An 18,219-nucleotide genomic window follows, 5' to 3' on the forward strand; every position below is an offset into this window, starting at 1 on the left:
TCGCGCTCTTGAGACTGTCGCTGATAGCTTTAATCTGCGCTTGCGTTGTCAGCAGCTGCTCCCGGTTAGCTCCATCATTAATTTGCTGCTCGGCTGCGTTAATCAGTCGCGTGATCTGGGAGCGAAGCGCTTTCCTTTTCTTCGTTATCACTTCTTTGCTCATATTGAGGCGGTTAACAATGACTCCTTACTTGTCAATCGTTCGTTCTGATGCTCGTACTGTCCACCGTGGTCTCGTCGCTCGATCCAGGTCGATCCTCTGCTCCTCCGCCGTTTTCTTCTCTGCTGCTCCGTGGCAGGTTGACCTTTCTTGCCGGCGAGGAGGTAGTATCCTGGTTCACGGCACCATTATTAAGACGATCGAGACCAGGGACTACTTCGAACGAATGCGGTTTATTGGAAGAAGTGAAGTAGCGCGCGCTCGCTCCAGGCAGCAGTCTTCTTTCTTCTTCTTCCGGCGTTTGATGATGATATTTTATAGTCACGTTCAGTAGTGGGCTGCAACGTCGAAACCTTGAATATGCTCAACAGAGATATTATAGAATACACGAGACAGAGACAAGCCAGCGGATGGCTCACCTACCTGGACCAGGCACAAGCATTCGACAGAATAGAGCATAAGTACATTTTTGCCTTTCTGTTGGCGTTTGCTTTCCACAGACAGTTCGTGTACCTAATAATGGAAATATACAATGATATTAACCGCGACCTCACCATAAACAATGAAATTGTAGCTTATTTCCGAGTAACGAGAGGCGTTAGGAAAGGATGCTCTCTTTCCCCCCTTGTTATTCGCGTTTACGATAGAACCTTTCCTGATTCAGATTGAAAAAACACCAGAGTGTCCCCGGTTTGCAAACCCCCGGTAGTAGTACCGTTAAAGTAGCTGCTTACACAGATGACATCACGATATATCATAAAGACGAGGACAGCTTCACAGCTGTTCTGAAGGTTTTGTTCGTATACGCTGAGCTTTCCGGAGCGAAACTTAATCTACACAAGTGTAAATCTTTATGTCTTCACTCGTCGCCGCTAACAAGCCTGCGCGGAATTTCCGTCGTAGATAAAGTATACACTGTAGGAGTGAGCTATCAGGCCAGCAGAGCGACCAGAGAGAGCTGGGAGGAGCAGGTGAATGCGCTGAAACTTCACATCAACAGGGCTTTAAAGTTTAAATTCTTGTATTATGTACGCCGTTATTAACTCATGAGCGTCTTTACTGGTCGCCTCTGGTTTTTGTCCAATTCCCTAGTGATGCCCTCTCAAGTTGCACGCAAGGCCAAATCGCAGATTATTAGATTTTTTTGGAATGCAAAAGCCTTCTTTTCACATCAACGGTCAGATCTTCCTCGCGTTAAGTGCGACTGCAACAACCCTTTGGCCTTCATTTTGGCACATACTTTTGCGTTGAAGATGACCCTCAGGGTGTTGCAGCTACCAGAACAACACCCCGGCAGAAAACTTGTCACGTATTTTTTAGAGGTGCTAAGTCGCCTGTTTTTGCAGACGCAGCCCCAAAGGCCCAAGGCGCTGAATCCGACGCCCTTCTATAGGCATGCCCTAGGTATCTATAGGAGCTGCACTAAACTTGAATACTCCGCTCCTAAATATTCGCAACACAGAGTTTGCGCAGGCGTTACTGGTGAAATCTGGTTGTGAGGCTAAGAACCCCGGGTGTCCATGGGTCCGGCTGACCCCTAGCTGGCTACCGGGCAGTGTTTAGGCTGTGGTATGGCGCTTTGGGTGGTCCGTCTTGCCTACAGCGGACCAGATGTACAGATGGCATATCGTCAGCTCGGAGCAATGCGTGCACTGCTGGAAGCACAAGGATAATGGACACGCACTGCAAACTTGCCGTGTGGCCAAGACATTCTGATCTCTCGTGGGTGGGGCGTATCGCTCGTTAGGTATATATTGGTTCATAAAGAGGGCTATAGGTGCCCGAATGGTGCACTGGCACGTCTAGCGCTGGTGGTCGGAATGTTTTTCTTGTGGAAAAACAGAAGTATATCAGTAAGCCAGGGATGGGCCCACGAGAGCCAGTGGCCGATGATAGTGCGATTATACAACATTGAAACTGATCATTTGGAAACTGAATTGTTCCTCCTGGGTGAGAAAGAATTCCTGGAGCGTTGATCCTGTGCCTTTATTAACAGGCATTAGAACAGGCATCCACAACAGGTTTGTGGATGCCTGTTCTCCAGTACAGGAAGTATTAACCACATAAAACTCACCCCAATGATTTGCTGTGTGTGTTCTCGAAATTCCACTACTATTAATGTGAAATATTTGGGTGACTCTGCTGTGGTACCTTTGTCATTGTAATCGAAGATCATTTGAACCCGGAACCGTATTGTGTGTGGAACCTGTGCCATGTAAATTGGGTGAACAATAAACTTATTTCCCAAATGAACAGACAGACCAAACGTTTCGCGCCGAAGGTCCCAAGAAATATTATCGTCTTTACACAAGTTCGCGCACTCACTTTTAGATGGGCGGGGAGTGCTTCGTCCCTTCGCTTCGGTGAGGCTGGCCACACCAGGCATAGCTGAGCAAGTCGCGGTTGCGTTAGCTTTGTCCGTCTCAGATCGTCCCTACATTTATATAAATTCAAGGGAGGCCATCGGAGCTTTTGAGTCATGCAACCTCGCTCGAGAGGCGGCCTCCATTTATACAAAAAAGCTTGCCTCGGCTCTCATTTCATCACTTAGTTTCCTGTACACTTGGGGAAGAACGTTCTCGAGGGCTTCCCAAACCACAACGAGCTGGCCCATGAACGTGCGCGAGAACTCACGCACCGCGATAATCTGCAGGCTCGAGAGGGACAGGAAGATACTCAGCAGAACGATCCACTTCGAACATTCAATGAAATCACTAAACGTTACCAGCTTGGAAGAAGACTCTCTCCTTTCCTCATCTGAAGCTTAGCGGAAATGAGTCAGCTGCTCGAAGAATGTCATAGATGGAGTCCTTTCCGTCGCGAGAATCCCTCAGTAAATTATACTCGGACGTTGATCGTGGTGGCGCCGACTGCAGTGAAACATTTTTTTTGGCTCGCGTGCTCTGGTGACTTCCTGCTTTGCCTAAAAACCTTCTCTCCAGCGAAGCCTAATGGTAAGAGGCCATAAGAAGCACGATACTCAGAAAGCGAACCCAGGCTATCCAGTGGGCCCAGCGTGAAAGTGTTCTGTCCTCTACGTGAGCACGGTCAGTGGTTACAACAGGCCCCTGCTAGAGGGTCGTGTCAGTAACCCTTCAGGATTGATTGAAGTTCATTGTCTGTCTGACTTCTGTCGCGGACCATTTAGACCCTGGGCTAGTTTCTTCACGTGGAATGGCCGAATTGACAGCTCGTGATTGCATGCTCAGGCCTGTTATGCGTTATATTCTGAATGCCTGGCCAAGGAAATTGTCAACACAAGAAGCATTGCGGCCGTTGTTCAAGAAGAAAGACGAGCTGACTTGCAGTTACAATATCTTTTATTGGGGCCAATTTTTCATGATACCTGGCGGTGCTCGGCAATGCTACAACTGTTGCACGATGCTCATCAAGACATCACAGCGATGAAAAATCTGCATTGAGAGCTTTTCTGGTTTCCCGCGGACTGGACAAAATATTGATGCTATCGTGCACGTATGCGCAGTGTGCCAGTGAAGCTGCAGCATGCCTCCCGCGCAAGAGCTGGTTCCGTGGCGCGAAAGATGTGATTGTTGGTCGAGAATGCACGTTGATTTGGCTGGACTAGTGGAAGGGCGACTATGGATGGTCGTTGTGGATGCACGTGCCAAATGAATCAAGGTTGTGCGAAAGAAAATATCACCCGTAAAAAAACTCTAGAAGCCTTGCACGGTATCTTGAGAAGATTTGGATTGCCACAAATTGTCATCTCGGAGGTTAAGTTTACAAGCAGACAGTTTCGCCAATTCATGGAAGATAATGGCATGATACACCTACTGTGTCCTTTATATCACCCGCAACCCAACAGGCTGGCAGAGACGAGTGTGTGAACTGTAAAGAAAGAATTCCGAAAAAAACGCGCCTGGGATCCTAAAAAGGCGTCGGGCCTTTTGGCTACTGCATTTTGGGCGCACCCCAGTCCGAAGCGTAAAAACGCCGGGCTTCATGCTGCTTGGTTTTGAACCCCGTTCATGGTTGGACAATGTCGTGTCATGACCTATTTTAGCCGCAGATAAGTCTCCCTGCAGACATTCGGCCAGAGAACCTATATGATGTAAGAACTGTGGTACAGATGCCAGCTGGAGATCCGCCGTGTATGGCGAGTTTCTGGCTAGCTGTGCGAATACCAGCCCCATTTCCGTGCCCATCGCAGAGCACGAGGCAGAACCCGCCAACGCTGGAGCCCAAGAAGATTACGACTGTTGTACTGCCAATGCTGGGCAACCGGCCAATCCATTTCGCAGATCTACTCGGCGTCATAAAGCGCCAGACTGTTTCTAGCTCTCCCCTTTAAAGGAGAGGAATCAATGTGATAATAGCGAACGCCACGAGCACATCTATTGAATACCTGAGTAACATGACGTCACATTCAGTTGCCTACCTAAAGGACTAACGAAAAAAAAATTGACAGATCCCACGTAAAGAGGAAATCGGTGATACGCGAAGCACTAATGAGGAAGGTTGATATGTCTTTTTAAAATCAGCACAGCGTTTCGAGGCGGACGTAAATTATGCCGTACATGACTTCCATGTCATGATTATCATGTATGGACGTGTCCTTTTTTTTGACGTGTCATCCACGTAATGTGATACCATATTTGGTATATGTGGAGCTAGCAAACGGCCACGAGCACGCTGTGAGCGTATGATGTAGTCGCGTTTTACACGGCACGTAAGTCATGAATATTATGTTTGGACGCTTCATTTACCTTCATCGTTCATTCACGTCTCGTAATACCAAATTTGGCATATGTGGAGCTAGCGAAAGAACCGCGAGCACCTTATAAGCATAGCATGTAGTCACGTTTTACATGACATCCATATCATGGTTATCATGTTTGGACATGTAATTTACCTTCGTCGTCTGTTCAGGTGACGTGATACCAAATGTGGTTAATCTGAAGCTAGCGAAATGACTGCGAGCGCTCAATGATTGTAGCATGTAGCCATATTTTATACATGACGCGCATGTCATGATTATTATGTGTGGACGTCATGAATTCACGTCACGTAATAGTGAGTTTGGTATATGCGAAGCTAGCAAAACGGCCGCGACCGCATCATGATCGTGGTATGTTGTCATGCTCTGACATGACAAGCATATCATGATCATCATAATTGCATCAGTCATATACCAAATTAGCTATATGTGAAGCTAGCGAAACGACCGCTAGCGCGCCATAATCGTGGCGTGTAGTCATGTTACGTCATGTCATGATTTCCGTGTCATGATATAGCACCTGCTATTCCACATGGCATCGTCACTCAGCTCTGAGCACGGTTGACGTTCGTTATATGGACGCTTCTGTGCGCTTATATTGAAGTCACGAACAGTGCCTATTTGCAAATGCCGATTGAATAAAGCGGTTCTGTACTTTATACGCCCCGCTCGAGTCTCAGTATGGATATGGAACATTTACTGTATTGTAAATAAATGAAGAGGGGGACTTTCGCACCGCAGCTCAACAAGCACGGTGTCGCGCTTCCAAGCTCCCACACGATGGCTTGATTCACTGCCGCAGAGTCGCATTTGCAATGACCTAAAAAACTAAAGCAGCTGTGTTCTTCGAGCCTTGTCTGTCTTAGACAGCCTTATGCAGTCGAAAATTCTCTTTAGTCGTTTACGACGGCGCGGATAATAATCATATGCTCACTCTCGCAGGTAATAAATAGTTCTGCTCAATTCAACTTGTACGGAATCACCAAAGTACAAAAACAAATATTTCTTTCCAGCAATAAATTATTATAGTGGCAGCTAGTTCGACAGAGACGCAATGCAGTTTGTCTATGGTAGCATGACAAAGGTTGTGCAAGAACTTGCACCAGGAACTTTGACTACTTCTCCGCGTAACAGAAATTCCGTGTCTCCTTATGTTGCTCACCAGGGCAGTGTACACTGTGCCTGCCAGGCCGATGGCCAAGTTCGATGCCAGCAGCGGTACTTGAAACACTGCAATGTAAAAGAAACGCAGTTCATTACTTGTGCGCTTGGGATGATTTTTTGTGAGGATGGTATAGCGCATCTGCATTCACTATATATGTGCACATTGGCGCACGTTGATATGCCGCAGAATGCCCCATAACAAAACATGTTATCGTGACGCTCAGGTGGTAGCGGCCGTGTAGAGCCAGCTGTTTACATGTGGAGAAGACAGGTTTACGCCACTATTTTCACGGAATAACCAAGTGGCATCAGCCAAAAGTCGCGCAGTTTAAAGTGAATCGTAAACATGACTCTGAAAAACAGGAGAAATAAAAAAGTACGACGAAAAATATTATCTTTCAAGCCAACAACACCATCTGTGCATCAGAGACCGCGGACTTTTTTCCACTGCCGGAAGTTATTTCCCCAGAAAATCAAGGTATCCATGTTGAAACGCTGTTTTGGAAGGCTTGGTACGGCGGATCTAACACACGCCTTCTTTGGAAGATTTCGGACAGTGGAACCATGGCAACAACACTGTTACTAATATTCTTTGCAAGTCATCAATAGAGGCAATGTGGCAAGTGAGGCATGGGCTGGCCATGCGTTACATTACGCTTTTTCTTCCTTTTTCTATCTTTCCATTACAGGTATCAGCCGTCCCCGGAATCAGTTTGGCGTCTTTCACGCTCTTGCCAGCATTTTTCAGCCTGTATAACGGCCCAACAAAAGGGCCATCAGACGATCATGGGAATGTGGTTTCGATATTCTATTTTCTTAAAAGCTGAGTTCTAGATTGCTTATAGTCCGCCAACACAAAATATGGCATTGCAGCATTCATAGCAAGTTTACAGGTGCTTCAGCAGTAAAACGGAACACGCAAGCTGTTATGGCCAAAATACGGAAAGCAGCATGCCTGCGCGCTTTATCAGACAAGTGGTTTTTTAAACGGGAACTGTCTACTGGCGCATGGCCATTTGTAAATAACTGCTCCTCTGATAGAACATGCTGGCTTGTAGTTTCACGTATAGTTAGGCCAAAACAACTTGCATTACCCGTTTTATTTGTAGAACAGCTTGCTAGTTTCTGGCATTGCCGGTAGGAGGCACTGGTATGCTTTAATTCAGAATAGGCCCTTGTACGTGGCTTTTCTAGACATCACTGGGGCATACGACAACGTTAATCAGGAAATTTTGTGGGATATATTGAAAGGAATGGGCATGGGCGACGACTGTATACAGCTTTTGAGGGAGATATACCGAGAAAATACAGTTTGCATAGAGTGGGAAGGAATGCGTAGCAAAGAGAACGTTGAGGTTAGCAGGGGTCTGAGACAGGGATGTCCTTTGTCCCCACTGTTATTCATGCTGTACATGGTGAGTATGGAAAAAGCGCTAGAAGGTAGCAGTATTGGATTTAATCTGTCACACAAACAGGGCGGCATGATGATTGAGCAGAAGCTTCCAGGTTTATTTTATGCGGACGATATCGTCTTATTTGCGGACAGTCGAGATGATATACAGCAGCTGGCGAATATATGCGGAAGGGAAGGTGAAGCTCTTGGACTAGGATTCAGTGTAACGAAGTGTGGATTGATGGTATTCAATGATCCCTGTGATCAGACGGTGTCCATACAAGGCCAAGAAATACCGAGGGTAAGTGAATACAAGTACCTTGGAGTATGGGTAAATGAGAGTGATAGATACATGGAGGTACAGGAAAAAGCCTCGGCAGCAAAAGGAAAGAGGAATGCGGCAATAATGAAGCACAGAGCGTTGTGGGGATACAATAGGTATGAGGTGCTTCGAGGTCTGTGGAAGGGTGTAATGGTTCCAGGGCTTACTTTTGGGAACTCAGTGGTGTGCATGAGGGCAGAGGTGCAATCGGGAATGGATGTAAATCAAAGGACTGTGGGACGCCTCGCGTTGGGTGCTCACGGGAAGACGACAAACGAGGCTGTAAAGGGCGATATGGGGTGGGCAGGTTTTGAGGCGAGGGAAGCGCAGAGCAAAATAAGGTTCGAAGAAAGGCTAAGAAATATGAAGGAGAGTAGATGGGCAGAGAAGGTGTTCCGTTATTTGTATAGGAAGAGCGTGGACACACAGTGGAGAAAAAGAACTAGAAGACTCACTAGTAAATATACGGCTGGTATTGTGAGCCATATGTCAACAAAGAGCGTTAAGGGAAAGGTCAGGGAGGCGGAGAGGATTTACTGGATGGCAGCTATGGAGAAAAAACCGGCTCTGAGTAACTACCGAAAGGGCAAAAATGAAATAAGGAGGGAGGCATTTTACGATAATTCAAGGGGAAGCGCTTTACTGTTTGAAGCGAGATCGGGTTGCCTTAGAACGCGTAGTTATAAAGCAAGATTCAGTAAAGAAGAAGAACAATGCACATGCTGTGGGAAAGATAAGGAAACGGCGGAGCATGTTCTGATTGAATGTGGAGATATCCACCCAGGTGTACGTTTGGGCACGAGCCTACAGGAAGCCTTGGGTTTTAGGGACAACAATAGAAAGCTGAACACACCCGCGATTGAAATAAGTAAGAGACGGTTAGAGTATTGGTGGCAGAAAATTAGAGAGAAAGGACAAAAATAAATATTTGAAAAATAAAATATGGACAGTGTTCCGTAAATGGCAGAGAACTTAAGCTGAAAATTTACCTTTTTTTCCATTAAGATAGAATTTATCGAAGTAGAGGCATTAGGCCAACATAAAAAAAAAGAAAAAAGGTTTTTTTTTGTCGAGCCTGGTGGCATACTTGTCACCACCCCGTTATAAAGGGGACGCTCATAGCATCCATCCATCCATCAGTTCACATTGGGCAAACATGGGGACGTGTTCAATGCTCTTGCTTCCACTCCGGAGATACCTGAGTCAGAAAGCCAACCAGTAAAGTAAATTGATTTTGTTTCATTTATTTTTTGCTCAGTGCATTCGCGTCAGCTGCGGCTGAGGAGATTATTGTGACACACAAGCTACGCAGGCCGGTCAACGCAAGAGTCGCGTCATCGTTTTGAAAGTGTAACGTGCGAAAACCACAGTGCAATTATGAGACACACCGTAGTGGAGGGCTTTAGATATTTCGAACACCTGCGGTTCTTTAACGTGAATTTAGACCCAAATACGCGGGTTTCTAGCACTTCCATTCACATCACAAAATACCGCCAGAACCCGAATCAAATCCCCATCTTTCGGGCAGGCACCACAATAACGAAGACAAGAGATGAATTTGCTTAAATTGCACTTTCAGAAGAGCTATAGCTCATCATGTGATATTTGTTTTGCGTGTCTTAACAAGGAACAATTAATCATTCTTTAATGGGCGACCTCATTTTAAATTTATGTTTGTAGTGTCGGAATCACAACTTGTAAGCACCAGTTTTCGCCAGTAGGGCCACACCAATTTCTATTTAATTTGACGCCTGGTGCCCTACAAATTGCAATTGGGCAGCGGGCGTTTTCTGGTGCTGCTTTACCGGACGGCATCCTGAGTGCTATTCCGGGAGTGTTTGCTGGCGTGGCCCGTGATACTAAGGCTTTGACTTGGGCTTGTTGGTTCATGTCAAAGTCTTGATCATGCGCTGTTTTGAAAACAATACCAATGAAAATGAAGCAGGGACGAACCAAAGTGGACGATACAAAGTGCAACTTTCTACTTATTTCGCTCGTTGTTCAAACATACATTGAGTACAAGGCACGTGTCAGGGCGATAAAAACAGCGTTCTCGCCTATGCGACATTTAGCCTTTGAATATCTACAGCGAGATTCACTTCTCAAGGTGATAAACGTACAGACAGTATTGCAATGTTATCAAGCATGCGCACCGTGTATAACGAGAACAGTTTTGTTTATACGTGTCGCGCTCTTGCTTATCATGATGAGTCATGCGGCGTTTTCTGTATAGTGATAAGCTGTTAACACCGAGCAATAAACGTTACTTTCGTTCTGCCTGTTCTACCGGCTACCTACCATTACTTCAGGTATGCTGACGCATTTTACGTCACCCAGAGAAGCCATGATGGTCGCTTCACAAACCACTCCGATTTTGTCACCTCCCACGTATTTTATTTTCCAGACTAAAGCGCGCACGAGCATTGATTGCACTGTGTAGCTAGACTGCCTGGATGGGTGACCTGTTCACAATTGTACCGATGCTCCCCGAACATTGTGCTGATGCACCTCGAAGTTTGTCTTATATTTGTCGTTTTCCGCAGGTTGAGGGAGCACTATACACTAGCTCAACATGACACCCTACAAACCTCGGCGCATGTTTTATTTGTCATCTATTGCACTTTCTGATTTCATTCGCATTGTCAACTTTGTTACAAAGACATCAATTTTTGTGGTGCTGAAAATAAAACTGGGACGTCATGTTTGTTCACTATGTTTTTTTTAAATCAATATGATACAGAATGTTAATATTGGTTCTCCACGAGCCACTTTTTTCGCTTTTCAGCTTCTACATTCTGTTTCATTCTTGACATATAACGTAGCACTTTTCCCGCAACACATAAAACTAGAGAGTCTGGGAAACCACTTATCATTAGTCTTTCTACTTGTAGATACAAACTTTTTGACATCAAATGTTCCAGTGTCTTTATTTGACTGAAATGAACTACCTCGCGCTACACTAGATTTTGTAAGTTTAGAAAACTGCTTGGTAGTGTCAACATATGTGCCATCTCAATAAAACAAGTATAATTAGACCTGGCGCCACGTTCAACACGAACACAGTTCTGAGAAACGGCCTTGTAATTCGCCTGACAAACTACCGCTTGGACACAGTTCCTGCTTTCATTGTAAGTGAACCGCATGCCACTCATAATAAAATTTTGCATAGCTCATAATTCACACTTCACATGGTGTGTCTGGAAAACCACAATTATACCACCGTACAGATGGTTATGCATTTCCCCAACATGCGTCCGTGTTAAAAGGACACTAAAGGCAACTATTATTAGGTCAACGTTCATTGTTGAAACAGCGGTCCGGAAACCTCGAAGTGTTATCGTTGTGCCAAGGAAGGGCTTCTTTTGAAACAAAATTACGTTGTCGTGGCCCTCGCGGGGTTAGCGCACTTCGAATTACCTGCCTCAAGAAGCGGACCGACTCAAGCCGCTGCTGCCGAGCCCAACGTTGCCCAGCTGTACTGCGTGGTCACCGACACAAGCAGACAGAACAAAAGCAACCGGAGACCCTTCAAGATTAACGGCCTATAAGAGGGTTTATTAAATAAAACCAACTGCCTGGTTCAAGAGGCGCCAGTCACTGTCACGAGCTCAGCTCTTCGTCGTAGTCGTCTTTCAGGTGCTCCAACTAGATACTGTCTCTCTCCCTCATCCCCACTACATTCGCCCCGGTGGGGAAGAGGAGCCATTCTGGCGACTCACGGCGAAGCAAGCACAAGGGGATCATAGTAAGGTTTGAAGCGGCTGATGTGGACTGTCTCACAACCACGGCATCGTCTGTCCTCGGCAGGTGTCACTGGTTCAACGATGTAGTTGACCGGTGACGTGCATTGAACGATGGGGTACGGACCATTGTACTTGGGTGCAAACTTTCGGGAGACGCCGGGGGACTGAAATGGAACCAAAAGCCATACAAATGAGCCTACGGGGAAGCTGTGAGCAGGCTTGTCTTGGTCAAGTCGTTCTTTTTGGAAACCTTGTGCGACGGACGTAAATGAACGCGCTAATTGGCGGCATTCTTCGACACACTGAACAAGTTCGGAGGCTGGGCGGTATTCTGAAGCATCTGGGCGGTAAGTAAGTATCGTGTCAAGCGTAGAAGAGGGCTCAAGTCCGTACAATAGAAAAAAAAGGTGAAAACTCAGTAGTTGCTTGCGTGGCCGTATTATACGCATACGTCACGAAAGGGAGCACCAAGTCCCAATTAAAATGGTCGGAGGATATGTACATAGAAAGCATATCACCGAGCGTGCGGTTAAAGCGTTCTGTCAAACCGTTTGTTTGTGGGTGATAGCTTGTAGTGGTGCGATGAGTAATATTACACTCACTGAGAAGCTCCTGGACGACTTGCGATAGAAACGCATGCCCAAGGTCACTAAGCAGCTCACGTGGCGCGCCATGGCGAAAGTCAAAGCTACCCAAGATGAACAAGGCGACATCACGAGCAGCAGCGGCTGGCAGAGCGGCGGTTTCAGTGTAACGGGTTAGGTGGTCAACGACCGCAATAATCCAGCGATTTCCCGCAGGAGTACAAGGTAGTGGGCTGTAGAGGTCGATGCCGATTCTATCAAACGGCCGAGCTGGACACGGCAATGGTTGTAATTCGCCAGGCATGACAAGTTGTTTTCCGTCGCTGACACTCAGTGCAGGAGCGTATGACTTGTGAACGTACGAGTACATTCCACGCCAGAAAAATCGCTGAAGAAGCCAGTCGTATGTTTTCTAAAAGCCAGTGTGCGCGTTTTGAGGGTCTGCATGGAAGTACGCGCATAAGTTGGAGCGCAAATGGCGAGGTATAACAAAAAGCCATTTCCTACCATCCGGCTGATAGTTGCGACGGTACAACATGGCATCCCGTATTGCATATTGGGGAATTTGCCGACGTAGTGCACGAGGTAGACGCTGGCGTGGTGTCACCAAAGACGAGGAGAGAACGTCGATGAGCGAGGCTATCCAAGGGTCCTTGCGTTGTTCCGAAGGCATGTCAGCGGTATCGATGCTGCAGATGGTAGCTTCGGCGAATGAAACAGGTGCAATGGCTGCAGGAAGGGGCGAACGAGAAAGAGCATCTGCGTTGGTGTGCTTGCGGCCTGAGCGGTAAATGACGTGAATATCAAATTACTCTAAACGTAGCGCCCAACGTCCAAGCCAGCCCGAAGGATCCTTCAATGAAGCGAGCCAACAGAGTCAATGGTGATCTGTAACTACATCAAATGGGCGTCCATATAAGTTAGGACGAAATTTTTGTAATGCCCAAATAATGACCAAACATTCCTTTTCGGAAACCGAGTATTTGTGCTCTGCCTTGGTTAGGGTGCGACTGGCATACGCAACTACATACTCCGAGAAGCCAGGCTTGCGTTGAGCAAGGACAGCGCCAACTCCTATGTCACTGGCATCCGTGTGCACCTCGGTTGGAGCAGTAGGGTCGAAGTGGCGTAAAATAGGTGGTGAAGTAAAGAGATGGCGTAATGTTGCAAAAGCATCATCGCATGCTGGCGACCAATCAGAGAGGTGTCCATCGCCAGAGAGCTGCTGTGTCAGTGGTGTGATTATCAGAGCAAAGTTCTTCACAAAGCGGCGAAAGTACGAGCATAGTCCGACAAATTTGCGAAGCGCTTTCACGGTCGTAGGCTTCGGGAACTCAGCGACAGCACGAAGCTTCTCTGGGTCTGGGAGGACGCCCTGTTTTGAGACAACGTGACCAAGCATTGCGAGCTTCAGAGCTCCAAAGTGGCACTTCTTGATGTTTCGTTGAAGGTCTGCGCTCGTGAGGCAGCTCAAGACTTCGCCGAGACGATGGAGGTGGCTGTCGAAGTCAGGGGAGAAAACAACGACATCATCGAAGTAGCATAGGCATGTCTTCCATTTTAGCCCACGCAAGATGCTATCCATCATTCTTTTGAATGTGACTGGTGCATTACAAAGGCCAAAGGGCATTACAATAAATTCGTATAGCCCATCGGGCGTCACAAAAGCAGTCTTTAAACGATCTGATTGTGCCATGGGGACCTGCCAATAACCGTACCGTAGGTCTAGTGAAGAGATGCATTCAGCACCTTGCAAGCAGTCCAGGGCATCATCAACGCGCGGCAAAGGGTATTATACGTCTTTATTCGTGACTTTGTTTAAACGGCGGTAATTGACGCAAAAGCAAATCGAGCCGTCTTTTTTTCTCACAAGTACCATAGGTGAAGACCAGGGGCTGCTGGACGGCCGAATGACGCCACGTTGAAGCATGTCGTCCACTTGCTTGGTGATCAGACGACGCTCAACAGGAGATACACGGTAGGGACGCTGTCGCAGAGGCGCTTGGGAGCCGGTGTTAATGTGATGGACAACGGTGTGCGTTCGGCCTAAGGCCGTCTGCTGGCAATCGAACGAGCCGCGAAACTGGTGAAGAAGTTCTAAAAGCTACGCGCCGTGTGGTTCTTCAAGTTCGCCATCAATTGAGGGGCCAAACAAATTATTGTTTTCGTGGACAATTGAATGGGCAGATGGCATCAATGCATTAAGCTGCAAATCACTTTCACCGTCAAGGTCGAAGATGGAGGAAACGTCTAAGTCTTGGAATGTTCCAATACAATCTCCGCGACGCAAGGTTGTGGGAGACGGCAAGGGATTTGTGACAAACAAATTGGTAGCGCCCGCCGAAATATCTAGAACTGCAAACGGCAACGCGAAGCTCTTGCGACTTTGGAATGTTTGGGAAGGTGTAAACAACACTGCAGGCTTAGACACATCGGCACAAGATACGGGAACAAAGGCTGCGCTAGTCGGTGGTATGTCGATGTCGTCAGCGACAAACAGCTTGTTCAACGGAAATTCCGGAGACAAGGCACACAACGCAGAGAAGGCCACTTCAGCACGAGCACAGTCGATAACCGCATGATTACGAGACAGAAAATCCCAGCCGAGGATCACATCATGAGAACACGCCTGTAGCACAAGAAATTCAACGGTATACAAAACATCTTGGATGAGAACGCGGGCGGTACAGGCAGCTGATGGTCGAATATGGTGAGCACTGGCAGTATGGAGGGACAACCCCTTTGGCGTCGTGGTAACCTTCCGAAGCAGGCGGCATAGTTTTTGAATCAATTACTGAAATGGCAGCACCAGTGTCCACAAGCGCAAGGGTACAGTAACCATCCACAAAAACGTCGATGAGGTTTGTCGGAAAAATGCGAGGACTTGATTCTTTCGACGACGACGCAGTTCTGGAGGCACGAACTGCGTCGTCGTCGAAAGAATCAAGTCCTCGCATTTTTCCGACGCAGTTCGTGCCTCCGGAACTGCGGCAACTAGTTTTCCGCGTCTGAAGGGCAGGGTCGACGGCGCACAGGCGACAGGGAGCGACGTCGGGGAGATGGAGATCGCTGACTGACTGAGGGAGGGCGCTCGGGTGAAGAGGATCCTTGTTGACGTGCCCTGTTGTTAAAGCGCCGAGAGTCGTGCGACGATCTTTGCATGGTGTCGCTCTGAACGAGAGGGCGGCGGCGGCACAAGCGACCCAAATGTCCTGCTTAACCGAAAGAATAGCAAATCGGGCGGTTGTCTGTGGTGCGCCATGGATTCGGACACGCTGCAATCGGCCCGCTGAACGGAAATAGTGATGACCGAACAGGTATCGGTGATGTAGCATAAGTGGGCTGTCGAGGTGCTCTGGCTGCAACGACTTGCGCATACGTCAAGGGTGCGGCCTCCAGAGGTGGTGAACGAGCGAAAGGCAAAGCGTCCGCTACCTCATCTTGTATGACGTGCCTTATGGCCGGGGCCAGATGATCTGGGGCCAAAGGATGCGTTTGTGCTGGCTCGGGTGCGTTCGATAAAATGGAGAGCTGCCGAGCGACCTTCTCACACATGAACTGCTTTATGCGAGCCAACATGTCATTCTGGTCTCCGAGAGTCAAGGCCACAATCGAATCACGTTGTTCCAGAGAGCGCCTTGTTTGGGCGCGTTGCTTGCGCAATTCGTCGAAGCTCTGACACAAGCTGACGAGTTCGGCAATGGTTTGCGGGTCCTTGGCTAGCAACATTTGAAATGCGTCATCGCATATGCCCTTGAGGATTTGTTTGATTTTGTCAGTTTCGAGCATCGCTGGGTTTACGCGCTTGCACAAGTCAACAACGTCTTCAATGTAGCTGGCGAAGGTCTCTCCTGGCTGTTGAGCGCGCTCAAGAAGTCATTATTATGCGCGGAGTTTTCGCACAGCAGGGCGGTCGAAGACTTGCGAAAAGGAGGCCTTGAATGAATCCCAGCTGGCAATGTCGGCTTCGTGATTGCGCAACCAGAGACTAGCGACGCCGGACAAGTAAAAGCTTACGTAGGTCAGCTTAGCCGCATCGTCCCACTTGGTCACTGCGCTCACTTTGTGGTAAGTAGCCAGCCACTCCTCAACGTTTTGGCCGTCAGTTGCCGCTGAAGATCGGTGGGTGACGCAGTGGCCACACGCCGGGACACGTAGCGGCGGGAACTTGCGAGGTACCTTGGGTGGAGGGTTCTTCCGGCATTGCTGGCACTGCAGGTAAGGTGCGACTTCGTAGTTCCAGCTTCGAAGACTACCGAGCACTTCCACCAAATTATAAGGGGGTTTTTGAATAAAACCAACTGCCTGGTTCAAGAGGCGTCAGTCACTGTCACGAGCTCAGCTCTTCGTCGTAGTCATCTTTCAGGTGCTCCAACTAGATACTGTCTCTCTCCCTCTTCCCCACTACAGGCGATTGATCGATTTCCTGCCATTGACTCTAAGATGGCAGACGTATTTTGGTTTAACTGCGCTCCACTAGATGGCACGACCTGTCTATTTTAACCATGCAAAAATTGGATGATTGAACCACTCACGCCATTCCCCATGGTAACGTTCAGTGGTTCTTTTTTTCATGAATCAAACAGAAACAAACAAGCAGCATTCATTGCATCTCATCTCTTGATGCACGAAAGGTTCTTTATTTATTGCAGCTATATCGATTACTAGTGATTAATTGTAGGTGGTTCGTCCGACGTCGTCGGTACCACTCTGAGAATGTCCTACTGCGGCACCTGTATTCTTGTGCATTCACCTTAATTTCACAGTATGTATGGCACTGCTGTTGATAATATTGTCGCCTTAGATGTCATACACTAAGGTTCATTCTGGCGTAAATTGTTATTTTACTTTAGTGGTCCCTTAACCCTTTCGGCCCTGGCGGTGTCAATTGACACCACCGCACAAAGTTTCCCCTAGTATCTCGGAAACGTAACCAATACTGCTCATTTTTGGGGGCATAGTTCTTCAATAATCCCCACTCCAATTGACACCAATATTGCGGCACGTTTGTGGAGGTAGCAGCCACAAAGAAGAAGAAGCGTGACCGAGGTCTTCCATGAAGCCGAGGCGCGTAAGTTGAGGCGGGTAAGTGCCATTTTCGGGACGAAGTACCGAAGCTGTTTCAGAGAGTTTCAGGCTGAAAAGTAAGACGTTGGTTTTCATTTTGTGTGCACCATCGATCGGCAGAAGAAAATAAGCCATTTTTTAAAGTTTCCAATCACAGGGCGCTAATTACCTAATTTGATGCCACGCTAATTAATCCGAAACTGCTTGTACCAGTGGCTCAATTTTTTGTTTGTGGTCTTCTGAGGTCCTAACTACGAGAAAAACGCGCACAAGAAGTGCATCTGACGAAAATAAAAAATCCAGGGCTGAAAGGGTTAAGGAAAACAAAACGCTTATTAAACTCTTTAGTACCGCCTTTTCTTAGGGCGTCCAACTACACTAACAGCTTGAGTTCAGTATAATGTTTTCTTTTTCTTTCTCTAAATTCTCAAAAGAAGACAGTCGCTAAACGAAATTTCTCCTCTAAACTTATCGCGGACATCATATTCAGTAAGTTCACAACTATGAGCATTTCACTATTGTTTGGTGAAATTGAATACCAGTACACTTCATTAGAAAAAAAACAATAAATTGTAGAACTTATCACATAACAGTGTCCTTCCCTAGAAATAAGGAAAACGTAGAGAGAACGCCGTCTTCGTGGATGGAAGTTAACGAAAGAAGCCAGAGGTTAAATATTACCAAAATGCATGAACGTATTGACAATGTCACGTTTGCGTCTCCATCTTATATAAAGCCTGTGAGAAGAGACTTGCTAATCCAACGAACGTAACCGAAATACTCATAAGGCAGCAATATTTTGTTTTTCTAGAGTACCAAATATGCCGTAAAGAAGGCAAGTTTGACATCTCTTCTATTAAATAATGCTGCGGCCCCAGAGAAAGGGAGCGATAGCTCTTTAGCATATGATTTCCGTATTTGACAGCATCATAACAATGTCTACTTCTCCAAGAGCTAACGCCGATAATGGCTGGATGCGTACTTTTCCCCTTAAATATGAGCCAAGGTAACGTTGAACCACGTACTTCTTTTATAGTTGTGGTTGGTT

The 18,219-nt window shown here is 47.1% G+C and overlaps 1 protein-coding gene across 1 annotated transcript in view; it reads right to left on the bottom strand.

Moving 5' to 3' along the window:
- Positions 1-18,219, bottom strand: part of LOC119180028 (sodium-coupled monocarboxylate transporter 1-like) — a 335,015-nt gene that overhangs the window by 279,027 nt on the left and 37,769 nt on the right. The window contains exon 6 of the mRNA XM_075868345.1: positions 6,061-6,128. Within this exon, the coding sequence (XP_075724460.1) occupies positions 6,061-6,128 (68 nt within the window). The remainder of the gene's footprint in view (positions 1-6,060; positions 6,129-18,219) is intronic.

Source organism: Rhipicephalus microplus, chromosome 7, assembly GCF_043290135.1.
Source record: "Rhipicephalus microplus isolate Deutch F79 chromosome 7, USDA_Rmic, whole genome shotgun sequence".
Classification (NCBI taxonomy): domain Eukaryota; kingdom Metazoa; phylum Arthropoda; class Arachnida; order Ixodida; family Ixodidae; genus Rhipicephalus; species Rhipicephalus microplus.